The sequence below is a fragment of the Lipotes vexillifer genome, unplaced genomic scaffold (assembly GCF_000442215.2).
Source record: "Lipotes vexillifer unplaced genomic scaffold, Lipotes_vexillifer_v1.1 scaffold314, whole genome shotgun sequence".
NCBI lineage: Eukaryota > Metazoa > Chordata > Mammalia > Artiodactyla > Lipotidae > Lipotes > Lipotes vexillifer.
In genome coordinates this window covers 451,316-470,617 of record NW_006777107.1, presented here as the reverse complement: position 1 = coordinate 470,617, position 19,302 = coordinate 451,316, and the positions used below count along the sequence as shown (strand labels likewise).

Here is a 19,302-nt window from a genome sequence, read left to right as displayed (position 1 = left end):
GGCGCCCAAAAACAAAAAAAAAAAAAAAAAAAAAAAAAAAAAAGTCAACAAATTGATACTCCATCTACAGTCAGTTCATTGAACAAATAGCTCATTGCTGAGTACTGTGAGCTGTGGTTAACAAAATTATATAAGTGTGTTGTTTGAGGGTCTGTCTTCTTATTCACAGATCATTTTGTATTTGAAGTGGTAGAGACTGGACTTCAGCAAACTATAAACTCCTAGTATCTGGTTATTTTGGGGAATTTTCTTCTTTTTTTTTTCTTGAAGAATACTTTTAGTATAGAATGTTTAGCAGTTTGTTTTTTTCCTCTGGGGAAGATGATGACTCTACCGTCATCCCCCATCCTTTTAGACAAAGCTATAGTCACATCAGTTCAGAGGTGATGATGTTTTATATAGTTGTGTTCTGTAAGGTATGACTCCCTGGCATTTATATAAGTTGACTTATTTTATTCTCATATTTATGCACTACCACCAGTTTCCACATGCTAGAAAATTTGAAACTGTATCTGATTCCAAGTCTACACTGGAGATCAAATCAAGTTAACATTTATATCTGTCTCTCCTCTCTTTATTTTAGCTGGACCAGACCAATTTTGAGGAAAGGGTACAGACAGCGCCTGGAATTGTCAGACATATACCATATCTCTTCTTCTGATTCTGCTGACAATCTATCTGAAAAATTGGAAAGGTATGTTCATGCACATTGTTTATTGAAGAGAGAAATTAATATTATTTAGAGACTAGAGAACTGACATTAGAGGGTTTAATTCTTAAAATGGCATATTTATAATAGGAACATCCTATTTTCTTGATGAAGTCTTGATTAGTTAAGAATTAAACAATGAAAGGATGAAAGAAGAAAAACCATTTTCCTGAGATAGGACCTTTTTTTGAAAAACACATATTTGAATTCTGAGAAGCTACCTGTCTTTGAAGACTATTATGTGGATTTTGTGAAGACTGGAATCACATCTTTATGAAGCAAGTTGTGTACATTTGCCTCCAAAATCTTAATGTGTGAATACAAATGTAAAACTTGGAAATCTTAGGGTAAAGGCTGTTGGATGTCAAAGAAATGTAAAAATTTCATATTTTTGAGTATACGTTGAATGCCAGGTGTAGTATCTCCTCTCAGCCACTCTGGAAGGAAAGCATCATTATCTCTGTCTTACAGAAAAGCAAACTGAGGCTCAGAGAGATGATGTAATTTTCCAGCTAATAATTGATTGAGCTGTGGTTCAAACCCAGGTCTATACTCCTGGCCTCCCCAGGAACAGTGTTGTAAAGAAGTTGTAAAGAAGTCTCCCTTTCTAAGAGTATTGGTTATAATCCTTTTGGTTGCCAGTGAATTTATTTAAGAGGGAATTTATTGGTTCATGTAGTCTACCTGTGTGAAGGCCTAGGTAGAGAATTGGCCTTAGGGACTCAGTGGAATCAGGGACTGGTTTTATTCTCTCAGACCAGCTTCCTCCATGCAGTGGGTCCTCAGAACTCTTTGCTCACATTTTTATAGACCACAGAGGAAAGAGTCCTTTCTCTGTGGCCAAATGTGAAAAATCCCAGAAACTTTTGAGTCACAAGCTCACTCCTTGGACCAACAACAATCTATGAATGAGCTAGACTGGGTCTTGTGCCAGCAGTACAGGTCTGATACCGGATGAAGGGGAAAGGGGAGAGGGAGTTGACAGAAAAAAGAAAAAGAAAAAGTAACTACTTTTTACTGCACCAAAATAAAATAGTTGAGTAGATTTGCAATTTGGTTACCTTATTTTCATGAAATTCATTGAATTTCTTTTGAAATTTCAAGGCAAATAAGATATTCAGCCTTACTTTTTCTTGATTTTATTCAAAGAATTAGGCTTGTGGGAGTAGCAGCTTCACATTTCCAAGTTCAAGGTCCAGCTCCTAATGTTGAGTACTCAGTGTGTGTATGTGCCATTAGGGCAGGGATATATTTTTTTGTTTTGTTTTGTTTTTGTTTGATTTGTTCAGTTTATGATGTGCCTGGAATAGGGTCTAGAATAGGGTCTGGTATATACAGTTGTCCCTTGCTAGACTCCCCCTGGATATAAAAATCTATGGATGCTCAAGTCCCTTATACAAAATGCATATAACCTACACATATCCTCTTGTATATTTTAAATCATCTCTAGATTACTTATGATACCTAATACAATGTAAATGCTATGTAAATTGTTGCTGGCACATGACAAATCCAAGTTTTGCTGTTTGGAACTTTCTGGAATTTTTTTTGGTGAGTATTTTCCATCCCCAGTTGGTTGAATCTGAGGATGAGGAGCCTGCAGACATGAAGGGCTGACTGTAGTAGGTGCTCAGTAAATATTTGTTGAATGAATGAATGATGATTGAATGTAAAATGGCTAGCATCATGTAAAAACCTGTAACACTTCTGCAGAGATAAAATATATAAACATAGTATATTGTAGGTATATCAGCAAGTTCAAAATAATATAGTAGATAATGAATATCTAAGTTCTAAATGGATGCTGAGGGAAAGATTAATCAGAGTAGAACTAGGTTAATCAAAACCTGTGTACTCCAGATTTATTTTTACTTATGGCCAAATAGAGGACATAACCTGAATTTGTAGGATTATCTGGCCTAACATTTTTTTCTCTTCAGTTTTCATTGTTTCTCCTTATCAATTCAATGTTTAAAATGTACCTATTTTGTTTCAATCCAGCACTGTGCCAGCATAAGTCCATAAACTTTATCTTTATTATTTTTGTCCTTTTCGGGGTATCTCTGCTTCACTCTGTTATTTCTTTTTTGTAAAAATTTTTATTTAGAATTTACTGAAATATTTTGAAAGAGTGAAATATCACTTATAGTACTTTGTATCTCTGCACCCTTGGAAAGTGACCCTGGCCACAGATTTCAAAGATGATATGTGACGAAGGCCCTACCTAGGTGGTTACCATGTGGTTGAGGTACCTTGGCCCATCTGGCTCAGTTTGTGGCCGTGGATTTGAGCCCTGTGCATTACTCCTGTATGCAGACCGCACATCCATTCCATGATTGTTGCTAAGCTACAAACTTGATAAGTACAAAATTTCTTCCATTATGATTCAACTCTTGGTGTTTGGAATGCTTACTGGGTCTGTTGTGGTATTACGGGAACTACCCCGTCTACTCTCATTGCTGATTCCTTCCCTCAGGGTCCAGTAGTTCAAGTCCCATCCACCTGAAAAATTCCCCAGCTTTGCCTTCCCCTCAGATCGCTACCTCATTCATTTTTTTTTTTCCCACAGCTAATATCTCTGTGCTCTCCTGGTCTCTCTACTTCTCTTTTCCTTTACATCTCAGCTCCCTGAAATATGGTTTCTGGGTCTACCATATTCCTAAAATGACATTGACTAGGGTCACCAGAGGTCTCTTAATGTCAAATATAATGACATCTTCCTACCATGACTTCAGGGTTGACCAATTCTTCCCAACTTGAAACCATTTCTTTGGTTTATGTACCACCTCTCTTCCTGGCTTTCTCATCTGACTCATTCTTCCTTTGAAAGAGAGGCAGAATCTGTCTCCACATTTAGCTTCTTACCCCGTTGTGAATCATCAAATGACATGGATGGGAGGCAAGTCTTGTGTGTGTGTGGAAGAGTGGGAAGAGTGTGAGCAGGTAGATGGATGGCATAGCGTAATTAGGCATGAGAGAGAGTAAGCTTCTCAGGGGAGCCAGTGTCCGTGCACAATGCCCATGACTGCTAAACCTGCCCTCAAATCTCAGTTGTGTGGTCTTCCTTTGGAGTAACTTAGAACCACCTCTGATAATGGTAGATGGATAATAATGAGAATAGCTGTTGATAAAATATAAAGTCTTTATATAGTTCTTTCCTGTGAAACTTTTCATCTCTGTACAGTTTAAAAATGAAGATGAGGGTAACATTTAGGGATATATTTTATCCACTTGGGAAGAGAAAGAGGGTTTTTATGAACAGAAAGTAGTGGCAAAAATGTAAATATAATCGGCTGATGAATGTATAGTATTTAAAAGAAAACAAAGACATTTATTTGGCACCAACCATTTTTCTGACTTATTTAATTTCTATTCCTGCCAGAAAATATAGAATTTGATTCTGTTCTAATTTTCCAAAGATGTTTATTGTAAAGAATGACTTTAGGAAAATTGGACAGGTACATGTAAAAGTATGAGATTAGATCACTCCCTAACACCATACACAAAAATAAGCTCAAAATGGATTAAAGACCTAAATGTAAGGCCAGAAACTATCAAACTCTTAGAGGAAAACATAGGCAGAACACTCTATGACATAAATCACAGCAAGATCCTTCTTGACCCATCTCCTAGAGTAATGGAGATAAAAACAAAAATAAACAAATGGGACCTAATGAAACTTCAAAGCTTTTGCACAGCAAAGGAAACCATAAACAAGACCAAAAGACAGCCCTCAGAATGGGAGAAAATATTTGCAAATGAATCAACTGACAAAGGATTAATCTCTAAAATTTACAGGCAGCTCATGCAGCTCAATAACAAAAAAATAAACAACCCAATCCAAAAATGGGCAGAAGACCTAAATAGACATTTCTCCAAAGAAGATATACAGACTGCCAACAAACACATGAAAGAATGCTCAACATCATTAATCATTAGAGAAATGCAAATCAAAACTACAATGAGATATCATCTCACACCAGTCAGAATGGCCATCATCAAAAAATCTAGAAACAATAAATGCTGGAGAGGGTGTGGAGAAAAGGGAACACTCTTGCACTGCTGGTGGGAATGTGAATTGGTTCAGCCACTATGGAGAACAGTATGGAGGTTCCTTAAAAAACTACAAATAGAACTACCATATGACCCAGCAATCCCACTACTAGGTATATACCCTGAGGAAACCAGAATTCAGAAAGAGTCATGTACCAAAATGTTCATTGCAGCTCTATTTACAATAGCCCGGAGATGGAAACAACCTAAGTGCCCGTCGTCGGATGAATGGATAAAGAAGATGTGGCACATATATACAATGGAATATTACTCAGCCATAAAAAGAAACGAAATTGAGCTATTTGTAATGAGGTGGATAGATCTAGAGTCTGTCATACAGAGTGAAGTAAGTCAGAAAGAGAAGGACAAATACCGTATGCTAACACATATATATGGAATTTAAGAAAAAAAAATGTTATGAAGAACCTAGGGGTAAAACAGGAATAAAGACAGAGACCTACTGGAGAACAGACTTGAGGATATGGGGAGGGGGAAGGGTGAGGTGTGTTAGGGCGAGAGAGAGACATGGACATATATATACTAACAAACGTAAGGTAGATAGCCAGTGGGAAGCAGCCGCATGGCACAGGGAAACCGGCTCGGTTCTTTGTGGCTGTCTGGAGGGGTGGGATAGGGAGGGTGGGAGGGAGGGAGACAAAGAGGGAAGAGATATGGGAACATATATATATGTATAACTGACTCACTCTGTTATAAAGCAGAAACTAACACACCATTGTAAAGCAATTATACCCCAATAAAGATGTTAAAAAAAAAAAAAAAAAGTGACTTTAGTATTTGAAAATCAAAGTTGATGATACTTGTTTCATACCCCTACGTTTAAAAACAACAAGTTTTTCTAATGTTAAATCACAGAAAAATCCACCTGACTTTTAATCTTGTTTTTGGTTTGACAGTTAGATTTTTCAAAATCCACTACAATTCTAAACAGGTAAAGATCAAGAGGTGAAGGGAAAAAAAATAAATATTTATTTTTCACCTTGTTCTAAGCACAGCAATGTGTATTCATAAGAGTCATATTTTATTTGTCCACCTCTTGCATTCTTTGCTTCTTAGAAGCGCAGAACCTTTCTTTAACACATATAGTGTGGCCTTTTCATGAAGTCAACTCCTTGAAAATTGATATATGGCGGAGCATTGAATTCTGCCAAACATCTGCCTGAGCGTTGGTGTTGGAAGGTCCCCCCAAGGTTTTGTCTCTTTAGTCACTTGGGTTAATCTCCTTGAATGTACTTGTGTGAATAAAACTATGTTAAGGGAAATAGAGAACTCAGATATTTGCACATGCAACTTACTGATCCCACTTTGTATTCTTTTGCAGAGAATGGGATAGAGAACTGGCCTCAAAGAAAAATCCCAAACTCATTAATGCCCTTCGGCGATGCTTTTTCTGGAGATTTATGTTCTATGGAATCATATTATATTTAGGGGTAAGGATCTCATCTGTAAGTTCATTATGGGTAAAATAATTTTATTCATTTTTATTTATTTATTTATTTTTGGCTTTGTTGGGTCTTCATTGCTGCACGTGGGCTTTCTCTAGTTGCGGCGAACAGGGGCCACTCTGTTGCAGTGCATGGGCTCTAGGTGCATAGGTTTCAGTAGCTGTGGCACGTGGGCTCAGTAGTTGTGGCTCGTGGGCTCTGGAGCGCAGGCTCAGTAGTTGTGGCGCATGGGCTTAGTTGCTCCATGGCATGTGGGATCTTCCTGGACCAGGGCTCGAACCCATGTCCCCTGACTTGGCAGGCGGATTCTTCACCACTGCATCACCAGGGAAATCCCTATATTCATTTTTATGATTATAGAAGGACTAGGGTAATCTGGTACACAGGTAAAAGGCTAACTCTGAATACAAAGAAAGCACTAAAACTCTAGTGTAATATTTTGAAATCATATCTGCATGCTGAATCGTTTCAAGAAAAAATAGCAAAATTTAAAATATGGCAGTGAAGTACTCCTGCAGTATGTTTTCTCAGTCTCCTATGTCTTCCTCATTGTGAAGAGAGCTCAATGCATGAAGATCCCAGGCTTTATGGTGTTTAAGTGCAGTCTGGGATGTTCCCCAGCTGTTGTCAAATATGACTCTGATCCATAATTTTTTACCTCACCAGAGCATTATTTGGAATCCTTGACTGTAACCTGTAAAACTGATGGCAAATTGAAAACTTATTTAGTCTTCAAGTAAAGGCTGTGCACAATATTTTCTTTGGGAGGTTAGGTACCAGTTGAATGGATTTGTGTTGTAATTATATTGGTCTTCATGCCTTCGGGAGTGAGGGTTGCCATAGTGTCTCCCGAAGAAATGCTATACAAGTTGCATTGCTTTAAGAACTTGTACTTAATACACAGCAAATAAATACATTTACACATTTATTTTGACAAGGATGACCACATTTAGGTCCCCAATGTTTTGTAATGCTCTTGATTACCTCTTGGGAGAAATGCTCTGGCTTTTGAAATTATCTGTCTATTGACATCCGTCTATCTGTCTGTCTATTTATCTATCTATCTATCTCTGTAGAAACCTGCAGCAGTTTGGGGGTGAAAATATTTTATCTGTAAATATGAATAAGGTAGCTGAAGAATTAACTATCTTTTAAGGTATCTTTGAGGTGGTTTTTCTTAATGAGAGCGCCCAGAGCTTTGGGAAACAATTTTTTTAAAGTTTATTTATTTATTTTTAAAATTTTATTTATTTTTTGGCTGTGTTGGGTCTTCGTTGCTGCACGCGGGCTTTCTCTATTTGCGGTGAGCGGGTACTACTCTTCATTGCGGTCCGCGGGCCTCTCATTGCGGTGGCTTCTCTTGTTGCGGAGCACGGGCTCTAGGCACGTGGGCTTCAGTAGTTGTGGCACATGTACTTAGTTGCTCCATGGCATGTGGGATCTTCCCAGACCAGGGATCGAACCCGTGTCCCCTGCATTGGCAGGCGGATTCTTAACCACTGCGCCACCAGGGAAGTCCCAAGAATGCAACATTCTTAATAAGTCATCCTTGGATTGAAGTGAATGATATTTCAAATAATTGTTATGTCATAACTAAGATTGTACAGAAACTCAAAATTTTCTCTTCATGTTCTCCATCACATGCTCCTTCCATCAGTTAACATAAGCACAACTGAGTAGAAGCTGGGAGAGAGGCTGAATTCTTAAGTCCCTTTTATGCTCAGTCTGACTTGTGAGATAATTTATTCCTCTAGATTCCACCAGCAGAGAAGTTTCATGTGAAGCAAAGCAGTCACCTAATCATGAAAATTCAGATGATACATGAACATATTTATAAAATTTATTTTGATCTGGGATACACAGATCAAAAAATAAGCAAAATATAGTTTAATATTTATTGAGTACCTAATCTGTTCCAGGTTCAGCATTAAGCCCTTTATACAGATTATTTTAGGTCATTCTCCTAGCAACTCCATGGAGCAGACATTAGGATCTCAAATATATAGAAAAGGAAATTGAGATGCAGGAAATTAAGTAACTTTTCCAACGTTACGCATGTGATAAATTTGAGTGATAGCCAGGTCTCTTTGGTTCCAAAACCTATGACCCTTCCATTAGATCAGATTATAATTGCTATGTAACTATATTTGTAATGATTGTATGTAGGTACTCAATAGAATGGTGACTGTAGTAATCAGTCTTGGATCTGCTGAGCTTCTTTGCCATCTGCTCAGGAGATATAGGTTAAAAGCTTGAATGTTGAAGATTTTTCCAGGGTCACCTCAGGGGCAAATCTGAAGAAAGTTCAGAGCAGGTGGCAGGACAGGAGAACCAACTGGACTCTTCCCACTTATACTTGGGAAGGAACTGTGTGAAATCCACCCAAGAGCCAGCAGTGCTGTGAGTCACACATATAGAAAAAACTAAGGGTAGAAGAATGGAGTGGATGTGGAGAAAGACTAACTTCTTCTTAAACTTCTCAAGCTTAAAAATATCCCAGCAAAAGGAATCTTAAAGCCTTTCTTGGTGTGTTAATTACCCAGGGGTGGGATTGAGGGGAGTGAGTGGTGGTCCTGATCTAAGCTGAGCCCAGGGCCACTGGTCTGGAACTGACAGCATGTTTAAAGGGCAAAGTTGATTTCCATCAGCTCAACTTCTACTGATAACCAGCAGAAAATGAGTGAGGAAAAGAACCGATGGGGAAAGCAGCTGAAATGTGTGTGGTGAGAAGGCATGGAGAGGAAATTTACATTGGCAATGGCACAGGTGTGGTGAGGCTGTGGGTTTCTCACCCTTGTCACAGAGTAAAGGCTTAAGGGCCCCACCGTGCAGTTTTAAGTGGTAAAAACGTTGAAAACTGGGGCTGAGTCTTTAAGAACTTATATGGTGGTCATTAAGATGAGTGTAGCTTTTCAGAGCATCTGATCTCTCTACCCCATCCTTTCTGTCTGTTACAGGAAGAAAAGAAGGGGAGAAAATTTCGCTGTTATAATAAGACCTCTATCCTTTTAAACAACTTATACCAATGCCTTAGTATTTATCATATTCTTTCTGGGGATTTCTTCTTTCTTCTGTGTGTGTCATCTTGGTAATGTTTTAATTTCCATTAAATGAGCAGGGATTCTTGAAGCTTCTATAACACTATTTTTGGTAAAAGGTGGACATACTTTCAATATATCCTGTGTGTTCTTAATCCCTCTAAACCAGGATAATTGTGGTATAAAGAATATTTGATTGGTTTCAGGACTGATAGAAAAAGTACTATAAGATTTGCTGTTGGGACTTTCCTGGCAGTCCAGTGGTTAAAACTCTGAGCTTCCACTGCAGGGGGCACGGGTTTGATCCCTGGTCAGGGAACTAAGATCCCACATGCCATGCTGGTGTGGCCAAAAAAAAAAAGAAGCTGTTGACTGTGAAAGGTTAAGAAAAAAAGGAAATGCCATCATGAAAGAGTTTGTCTCTCTGCAATACTGATGTAATTTTAAATCGTATTAGCTATGGCATCTCATGATTAACTGTGTACTTGTTTTTTCTCCATTTGACTCAGCAGCCAGATATAACATTGCCTTTAACATTTAAGACGCCCAGCATAAAGGAAAAACTGGCCTTTGAAGAATTGTGTGTGCAAGTCAATTAAGGACAGTCAGAGGGAAGCTAAGGGAAGGGAGTCCTGTAGGCAGATTACTGAGAGAATATGGTTATCACAATACTTTTATTATGATAAGAAATTTACAAGCATTCACTCAAATATATTCTTGACTCCTAGGCAGCTCTGGGCATATTTCCATCATCAAATTGAGTGTCAGTGCAACTTGAGTCAAACTACTTTGTCAGTGCAACTTGAGTCAAACTACTTTTATTATTTAAATTTCTTAAACTCCAAGAAGTTTAAAGTCATAAAGAAGTCTTAGGACTTAGGCTGTTAGAGTTTTCAAGTCTCACAGTCTCTCTTGCAAAAGATCTTTGTCCCTTATGTTTTGACAGAGACGTCGGGTAGGTGTTGAATTTACGCATACTGCTAACTAAGAGAGTGTTTTGGGGAATTCTGCACAGAGGTAGTCTCTGGCTTAGGCACTTTGACTTACTTTTGTCCCTTTCACCTAAGGTCACCTACCTCCAGCAAATTTTCTAGATGCCTGTCATGGAGACCTCTTTTCTCAGCTTCCTCTCACATCCCCCCATATCTAGCTGCTTCTCAAACCCCAGCAGGGACTTGAATGCTACACTGCCTACACTCACCCTACATCCTGAATATTTCTACCCTCTACCAGAACCCCCATCCGTAACACACATGCTATACTTCCTGTGCTCCCCACAGTGTACTACCCAGTTCCTGTGTCCAGGTTTGGAAAATCATGGGGTTTAGATTTCTTTGAAACAGAGAATTTTTACTTTAGAGTAACCAGTAGCCCAACCCCAGATAATGTGACTTAATTGGTCTGGGATGAGCTCCGGGCTAAAGTTCCCCAGGTGATTCTGACTGAGGTAGACAAGCAGGAACATTATCACTGAATGCATCTGACTTTCGCTAGAATCTAAGGTGAGAGTGTTGGGTGGTGGTACACATGGAATTTTTTAGTTTGATTTTTTTAAATGATAATATCAAAAAAATTTTAGACAAAAAAATAAATATTAAGTCCTTCAATGACAGAAGGACAGTGTTTCTCAAACTTTTATATGCATACCAACCACTGCCCCCACCCCCCAATCTGGCTAAAATGCAGATTTGGGGTGGAATCTGAGATTCTGCATTTCTAAAAGCTCCCTGGTGAAGATCCTGTTTGCCCTAGCACCATGCTTTGAGTAGCAAGGATTTAAGGTCATGAAAGAAGAGAAAGCCTAGTTAGAAGTTAAAGTTATTGTGAAAAGAGAAGTAGGTGGACTAATCATGGTCAAAGAGCCCCTGAATAGAAGTGACAAGAATCCCACTGAGATTAAAGGTGGCTGAGGGTTTACTGTAGTGTCCCAACGTTAACTGTTAACTTTCTGTATCTTCCTCCGGCACTCTCTCTCAAGACTCTGCTGGAGAGAAGTAGACAGATAACTGTGTGCGTGGAGAGGGCAAAGGTATAGCTAGGAGGGACTATGTTTCTCTTCCAAGACTGCACGGAGGAGATGATCCATCTCTTTCTGTAAAAACATTGTTATGCAGGTTGGTTAGGCTTTTACAGTACTATTGAACACAGAGGTGCTCCAAGAGCATTTACCATTATATGTGCTTTTGAAGGCGAACCTAGGAATCCAGCACCATGTCTGGTAGGATACTGTATCTAGGGCAAAATGTGTCTGTTCTCATGTGTGAAATTTTAGAACAAAATTGATTTGTAAGTTAGGAATTGTCTGTGATCTTGTACTTTCAACTTAAACTAGATATGAGGGGGCCCAGTTTCCTCATTCTTGGTGTGAACATGGTGCCTCTTTACTTCTTGTAGTTAACCAGTATCCTGTGGTGACTAATGAGTGTGATGTGGTGAAAGTGTACAGTTTCTATGATCCCTTCTACCTTTTAAATTATGTGTCTATGATACGGGGCCTAGAGAAATGGCTTTATCTTAAATTACAGTGATATTAAGTTGTAACTTTATTTGGTAGGTTGATACTGAACTAGTCACAATGTTTGAATTGATCAACCGCCAGGTCATATTATAACACTGTCTTTTCTGTTTAAGGTTATGAATAAGATGGGGGGCTCTGGAGTCAAACGATCTGGTTCAAATCCTAGTTTTACCACTTGCTAGCTGTAGATATTTCTCTTCCTAATCATTTTAGTGTGTAATGACTCATGTGGGAAAGTTATTTAAATTCTCTTTGTCTCAGTTTCTTTGATTGTAAGTTGGAGACAATAATAGCTCATATTTCATAGAATTATTGTGAGAATTAAACAAGTTAAGCATGTAGAATAAGATCCTGGTACATAGCAAGTGCTTTATAAATGTTACCTGTTACTGTATCATTAAATACAATCTCTACCTACCTTCACAAATACTCCTATTATTTGCATTTATTTGTTTCTCTATATATGCTATAAGCAAGTCTTAAAGTACCAATTTCATTTTTATAGGGCACAGGAAAATATTTTGCTAATGTTTAGAAATGATACCTAGATTCTAAGCATTACTTCAGAAATAAAAATTAATATTTTAACGTGTCTTCCATTATTGCATTTTCTGGATTAAACCTACTTTTGCTGCTATATCAGCAAGTCTAGGATTGTTTTCTTACAAAACATGAAGAACAGAGCTTAGATTTCTAGTGAAGACATTGCTGGTAATAGTTAATAAATCAATGAACACTCAAAGGAAAATACCAAAAGCAAAACATTTTAAATTAGGCACTGAGTCTAAAAACATGATTCATGGTAGACAGATACTATAACAATATTTTTGAGATTCTGTTCTGGGTATGGCAGCTGTCCCCAACCTTTTTGGGACCAGGGACCAGTTTCGTGGAAGACAATTTTTCCAGGGACTGGGGGGAGGGGGGAGGGTTTCAGGATTATTCAAGCACATTACATTTATTGTGCATTTTATTCCTATTATTATTACATTGTAATATATAATGAAATAATTATACAACTCACCATAATGCAGGATCAGTGGGAGCCCTGAGCTTGTTTTCCTGCAACTAGATGGTCCCATCTGGGGGCGATGGGAGACAGTGGCACCCGTGTGTTGCTTATGTCCAGTCTACTCCGTAAGATGCAGCTTAATTGTCACTTGCCACTCACTGATAGGGTTTTGATGTGAGTCTGTAAGCCATTGATTTATATGGTCTCTGTGCAGTCACACCTCTCCGCTAATGATAATCTGTATTTTCAGCTGCTCCCCAGTGCTAGCATCACCACATCAGCTCCACCTCAGATCATCAGGCACTAGATTCTCAAAAGGAGCGTGCAACCTAGATGCCTCGCATGCGCAGTTCACAGTTGGGTTCTTGATCTGATGAGAATCTAATGCTGCCGATGATCTGACAGGAGACGGAGCTCAAGAGGTAATGTGAGTGATGGGGAGCAGCTGTAAATACAGATGAAGCTTTGCTCACTCGCCTGCCATTCACATCCTGCTGTGTGGCCCAGTTCTGGGGGTTGGAGACCCCTGTGGTATGGTATACATACATTTCTGTAAAAACTACGTACAGTTGGGGCATTGGATAGGTTTCATTTTCTATGCTGAATATGGAAATTTTTTTCATTTAGCCAATTGTATAGAGCCAAAAATTTCCATAAGACTCTAGTGTATCAAGATAAACAAAAATTTGACACTCTTGTTTACCCTGTCAAAGGCAGAATCTTAAGCCTTTGCTTTGGTATATAAGCCAGTAGTCTTTGTATTTTATGATAAATTCTGGGTGTATGCCTGCATGTGTGTTTACTCTGTTCTATTTTTTTATATGCATGTTTTCTTTTTATCATTTATTTGTTGTCATAAGTTATATACAATTTTCTATCCAATATTTTATTTATTTTATCTTTTAAATATTCTTTTATAATTATGAAAATAATCAGATGATGATTGATAAATTTGATGTTTATCTTTCCAATTTTTTCCCGTGAGAATATATACTTAATGAAGGGAGGTGGATTATTACTTTACATATGTGTTATAAATCTACTTCTCTTAATGTTTTGTGAATGCCTTTTCATACCATTAGATATTTCTCTTCCTAATCATTTTAGTGTGTAATGACTCATGTGGCTGTACCATAGTTTATTAGTTCCTCATTGTTGAATATTTAGATAGCCTCCAATTTTTCACTGTCATAAGACAATGCACATCTTCAATGCACATCTCTTTAAAAGCTAAATTTTAGTAGATTTTCCAGTTGCCTTCCAGAAAAGATGTATTAATTTACTTTCCTGATACTCAAGTATGAAATTCAGCCCTCACTAACAATACTTATTATCATTTAAAAAATGTTTCCAAATTGCTATGTGAAAAACAGTATATTATCATTTGTATTCACATTACTTTTGGTTCCTAGTGAGTTTAAACTGTTTTTATGTATTATGCATATTTCTTGTGGGGTGCAAATTGCCTTTTCATATTCTTTGTCTATTTTTATTTTGGTGTGTTTGTCTCTTTCTTATTGATCTATGAGAGACTATTTTCCTCAGCCTGTCATTTGTTTCTTTGTTTTTTCAAATTAAAAAAAAATTTTTTTAACATCTTTATTGGGGTATAATTGCTTTACAATGGTGTGTTAGTTTCTGCTGTATAACAAAGTGAATCAGCTATATGTATACATATATATCCCCATATCCCCTCCCTCTTGCGTCTCCCTCCCACCCTCCCTCTCCCACCCCTCTAGGTGGTCACAAAACACTGAACTGATCTCCCTGTGCCATACAGCTACTTCCCACTGTCTATTTTACATTTGGTAGTGTGTATATATGTCCCTGCCACTCTCTCACGTCGTCCCAGCTTACACTTCCCACTCCCCGTGTCCTCAAGTCTATTCTCTACGTCTGCATCTTTATTCCTGTCCTGCACCTAAGTTCATAAGAACCTTTTTTTTTAAGATTCCATATATATGTGTTAGCATATGGTATTTGTTTTTCTCTTTCTGACTTAACTTCACTCCATATGACAGACTCTAGGTTCATCCACCTCACTACAAATAACTCATTTTCATTTCTTTTTATGGCTGAGTAATATTCCATTGTATATATATGTGCCGCATCTTCTTTATCCATTCATCTGTCGATGGGCACTTACGTTGCTTCCAAGTCTTGGCTATTGTAAATAGAACTGCAATGAACATTGTGGTACATGGCTCTTTTTTTTTTTCTTTTTTTTTTTCGGTATGCGGGCCTCTCACTGTTGTGGCCTCTCCCGTTGCGGAGCACAGGCTCCGGACACGTAGGCTCAGTGGCCATGGCTCACGGGCCTAGCCGCTCCGCGGCATGTGGGATCTTCCCGGACCGGGGCACGAACCCGCGTCCCCTGCATCGGCAGGCGGACTCTCAACCACTGCGCCACCAGGGAAGCCCCATGACTCTTTTTGAATTATGGTTTTCTCAGGGTATAAGCCCAGTAGTGGGATTGCTGGGTCATATGGTAGTTCTATTTTTAGTTTTTTAAGGAACCTCCATACTGTTCTCCATAGTGACTGTATCAATTTACATTCCCACCAACAGTGCAAGAGGGTTCCCTTTTCTCCACACCCTCTCCCGCATTTATTGTTTGTAGATTTTTTGATGATGGCCATTCTGACCAGTATGAGGCAACTGTCATTTGTTTCTAGTGAGTTTTGTTAATTTTTTATTTTCTTGACAATCAGAAGTTTCAGTTTTTAAAAATTTATTGCCAGTATCTATAGTTTTTTTGTTTTGTTTTCTGTTTCTGGCATTTGACATTTTAAAAAGTCCTTTCTACCCAAATATTGTGTAAACACATATCTATGTTTTTATTGTTTCATCTTTTACATGTAACTATTGAATCCATTTGAATTTATTTGGATGTATGTATGAGATAGAAATCTAATTTTTAAAAAATGAATATCCAGTTTCTCCATTGCTTATTGCGCTTTCTCCACTGAATTAAAATGCTGTATTTTATTATATATAAAATTGCTACATGTACTTGGACCTGTTCTTGAACATTCCAGATAAGTCAGTCTATTTCTTTGTCATGCCACATACTATTATCGCTGTATAATTTAATATCCAGTAATGTAAACCTTATCACACATTATTCTTATTCCTCAAGTGTTTTTGATTGGTCTCTCATTTTTTTTTTCCAAATGAAATTTAGTATCATTTTATCCATTGATTCAACAAGTATCTGCTGAGTGGATATTCTGTGCTAGGTGTTGTGCATGATGTTGAGATTGTTGCATAAACTAAGACAGTCCCTGCTCTTATGGTTCACATCCAAAAAATCCACTTGGAATTCTGATGAAGATTGTATTAATCTTATAAAATAACTTGGAGGAGAATGTAATCTTTGCAGTATTCAGAATTTTTAAGGAAAGTTTTAAAGTCTCTCCATTTATTTGACACTTAAAAAATATGTCTTAGTAATGTTTTTTAGAATGTATTTTAAGATATGTATATATTAATTATTGGTATTTACAAAGTATCTTTTGTATCATTACTATAATTGGGGTACTTATTTAATTGATTATTATACTTGGTATCTGGGAATCTATTTTCTTATTTTCTATTATTTCTATTTTCTTCTTTCTATATTTCTGGGATTGAGATATATAAAATATACTTAAGGCAAGTTGAGATGATGATGATGATAATGATGATTTCACTGACTACACACAATAGAAAACAATGTAACCTTAGAAGTTCTTCAGTAATGATTCTTCCTGTATTAGAAACAACTATGCTTTGGATTTGGAATTGTAATTTTTAAAGTAAAGTTATTTGGGGATTAATTAATTTAATGTAATTGCAAGCATGAACTAAGTTTTTTTATTTTCACCTGAACTTTCTTTCTTGGTCTGAATATCCAGCGGACATCCCCATCTCTAGAAACATCTGACCCTGTCCTAGGTGTGCAGGTAGAACAAAATGGTTGAAGGATTCAGACTCATCTATAGTGACTTTAAGTTCTGGTCTGGGGGATCCCGTGGGAGACCAGATGTATTTCCCAGGAGGTATTTTCAGGCTTCCTAATTTTCCCCTGGGAGGCTGATCTAAATTGAGATTCATGATTATTCCCAGCAGGAATGTAGTCACTTGTACTGTTCTCTAACCTGACCCCCTCTACCCACATGGCATTCTGAACTCATCCTATTCAGACCTGCATCCCTCTGAGTAGAAAACACCCATCGCAATGTCAGGATGTGTGCCAGGACATTTGCCCAAGAATCCTCAGCCTCTGCCACAGGACTCCCCAGACCCAGATCATATAATCTGAGATATTAGCTCTGGAGGGGAACTTTAAGATAAGCTTGCTCCACCACTCATTTTATCAGTGAGGAAACTGTCAAGAGAAGGGAAGTGACTAAGGTGACACAGAGAGTGTAGGTAACATGCTGGGATAAGAACTTGGGTTTCATGACTCTGAATTCAGTGTTCATTTCCCTGTCATGCTGACTTAAAGATTGGTACCGGGCTTCTTCCATTATCTAAGTGAACCCTTAATTTCATCTTGATTTGTATCTAATTAAAATTTAATAAAATATTTTTTCAAATTTTCAAATTAATTTACATTCCGACTCATTACATTCAAGCCTCAGTCTGCTTACACTATTTTATATGGTGGCAAATTGGGAAATTTCTTGTGTAACTGAAAATATACTGGCAACAGGGTTCACACAACTTTCACATATCAAGAATAGAGGACTATGTTTGTCCCAGTCATTACAGGGATGATTTTTGTAAAGGACTGCACACATAGGTTAAGCTAGGTATCAGTTACCATTGTTTTCCCTTCCAAATTATAAAATCAGGTGATGTCTGTAAAAGCTTTCATGATAAATATTAGAGAACATGCTGCTTAAAACAGAGTAGGGGAAACTATAGGAGGGAGGGGTCTGGAGTGCTGATTTTGTCCTTGAATGTTGACAGTTCCATGTTGTGGTGAGGTTAGTGTTGTTTTGCTGTTGGCAGATGGTCCAATTATTGGAATTCTCTCTACCAGAAATAAACTGCATTTTTTTCTATGAACAGGTACCCTCCCACAGTAATACTACCAGTGTCATTGTGGAATAGCTGTTATTGTTCAAAGGATGAGTATGTCCTCTTTTGTTCGAGGCAAGAAGACAACTAATTAATTCAGTTATGCAACCTGCAGAATAGGTGTCTGAATCAGATTGACACAATTTTATTTATTTTGTTATAAATCAAAATAAGTTCAGCAAATGGGCCTATTGTGATAGAGGTGACAGGTTATGGAAAAAATATATTGGTGATACAGTGGCAGGGACTTTAGTTCAGATTACTCAATGGGAGAAAACTTATGTAAGCCTGTACATTTCTAACTCTAAAAATTCTGTGTACAGCTCAATTACTAAAATGTTTCTCTTTTTCCTCAGAATGTTCCTTTTAGCATTCCATAGATAGGAGTTACTCCTTAGAAATATGTATTGTGGTCTTAATCAGTGGTTCTATATTTGATAATATTATCTATTAGATTATATATATATACGAGTTCTGGAAAAAGGAGAAAGGTGATTATGTTAATTATGATATAAGCAGTTGGATTCATGAGAAGCAGTCACAGATCATAGTCTTCTGGTTATTGTCTTATAATGAACAAGAAATTATGTTTTATCTGGTATGCCTGGTAAACATCAAAGCTCCTTACTTACTCTCTGCTTTGTGGCCACATACAATATCTCCAGCATGGGTGGCACACATGAATCCAATGCCCTTGACTGCAACTTGAGAGCATTTTAGCCAAGTGCAAACCCACTATTAATGGAAAAGTAAATCAAAGTAGATGTGGCATTGACATTTGTCTATGAAGAACAACATAATATTGAAAAATTCTGGGATAAAATATTGATCTAAAAATAATTTTGAGGATGAAATATTGCCACTATAAACATACTATGAAAAATTATATTTGTATTGCAGATATATTTATACATATAATTTAAAATCCAAGGTTTAACTGTACATTTTCCTAGTTTAAGGAGTTATTTTGAAATAAAATTATCTACTATAGAGAAAGTTTGGCATGGATCTATAGAATTTAATGAAAACAGCGAGTGCAACACTTGCACAGATTGTAATAGTTTAAGAATGGGGGGCTTCCCTGGTGGCGCAGTGGTTGAGAGTCCGCCTGCCGATGCAGGGGACACGGGTTCGTGCCCCGGTCCGGGAGGGTCCCACATGACGCGGAGCTGCTGGGCCCGTGAGCCATGGCCGCTGAGCCTGCGCGTCCGGAGCCTGTTGCTCGGCGACGGGAGAGGAGGTAGATATACAAGTACCAATGGGACTAAATGTCAGAAACACAACTTTTAAGTTAAAAAAAAGTTGCAAGAAGCACAATATGATACCATTTATATAAAATTTAAAACCTCAAAAACAATTCTATACATTCTAAAAATGGATACATGTGTAACAAAAGTACAAAGCATGCATAAAATGACACATGCCAACAAGCAGTAATTGTT

The 19,302-nt window shown here is 37.6% G+C and overlaps 1 protein-coding gene across 1 annotated transcript in view; it reads left to right on the top strand.

Annotated features, from left to right (window-relative positions):
• Positions 1–19,302, top strand: part of CFTR (CF transmembrane conductance regulator) — a 206,379-nt gene that overhangs the window by 28,780 nt on the left and 158,297 nt on the right. The window contains exons 2-3 of the mRNA XM_007450771.1: positions 584–694; positions 6,102–6,210. Coding sequence (XP_007450833.1) covers positions 584–694; positions 6,102–6,210 — 220 coding nt within the window. The remainder of the gene's footprint in view (positions 1–583; positions 695–6,101; positions 6,211–19,302) is intronic.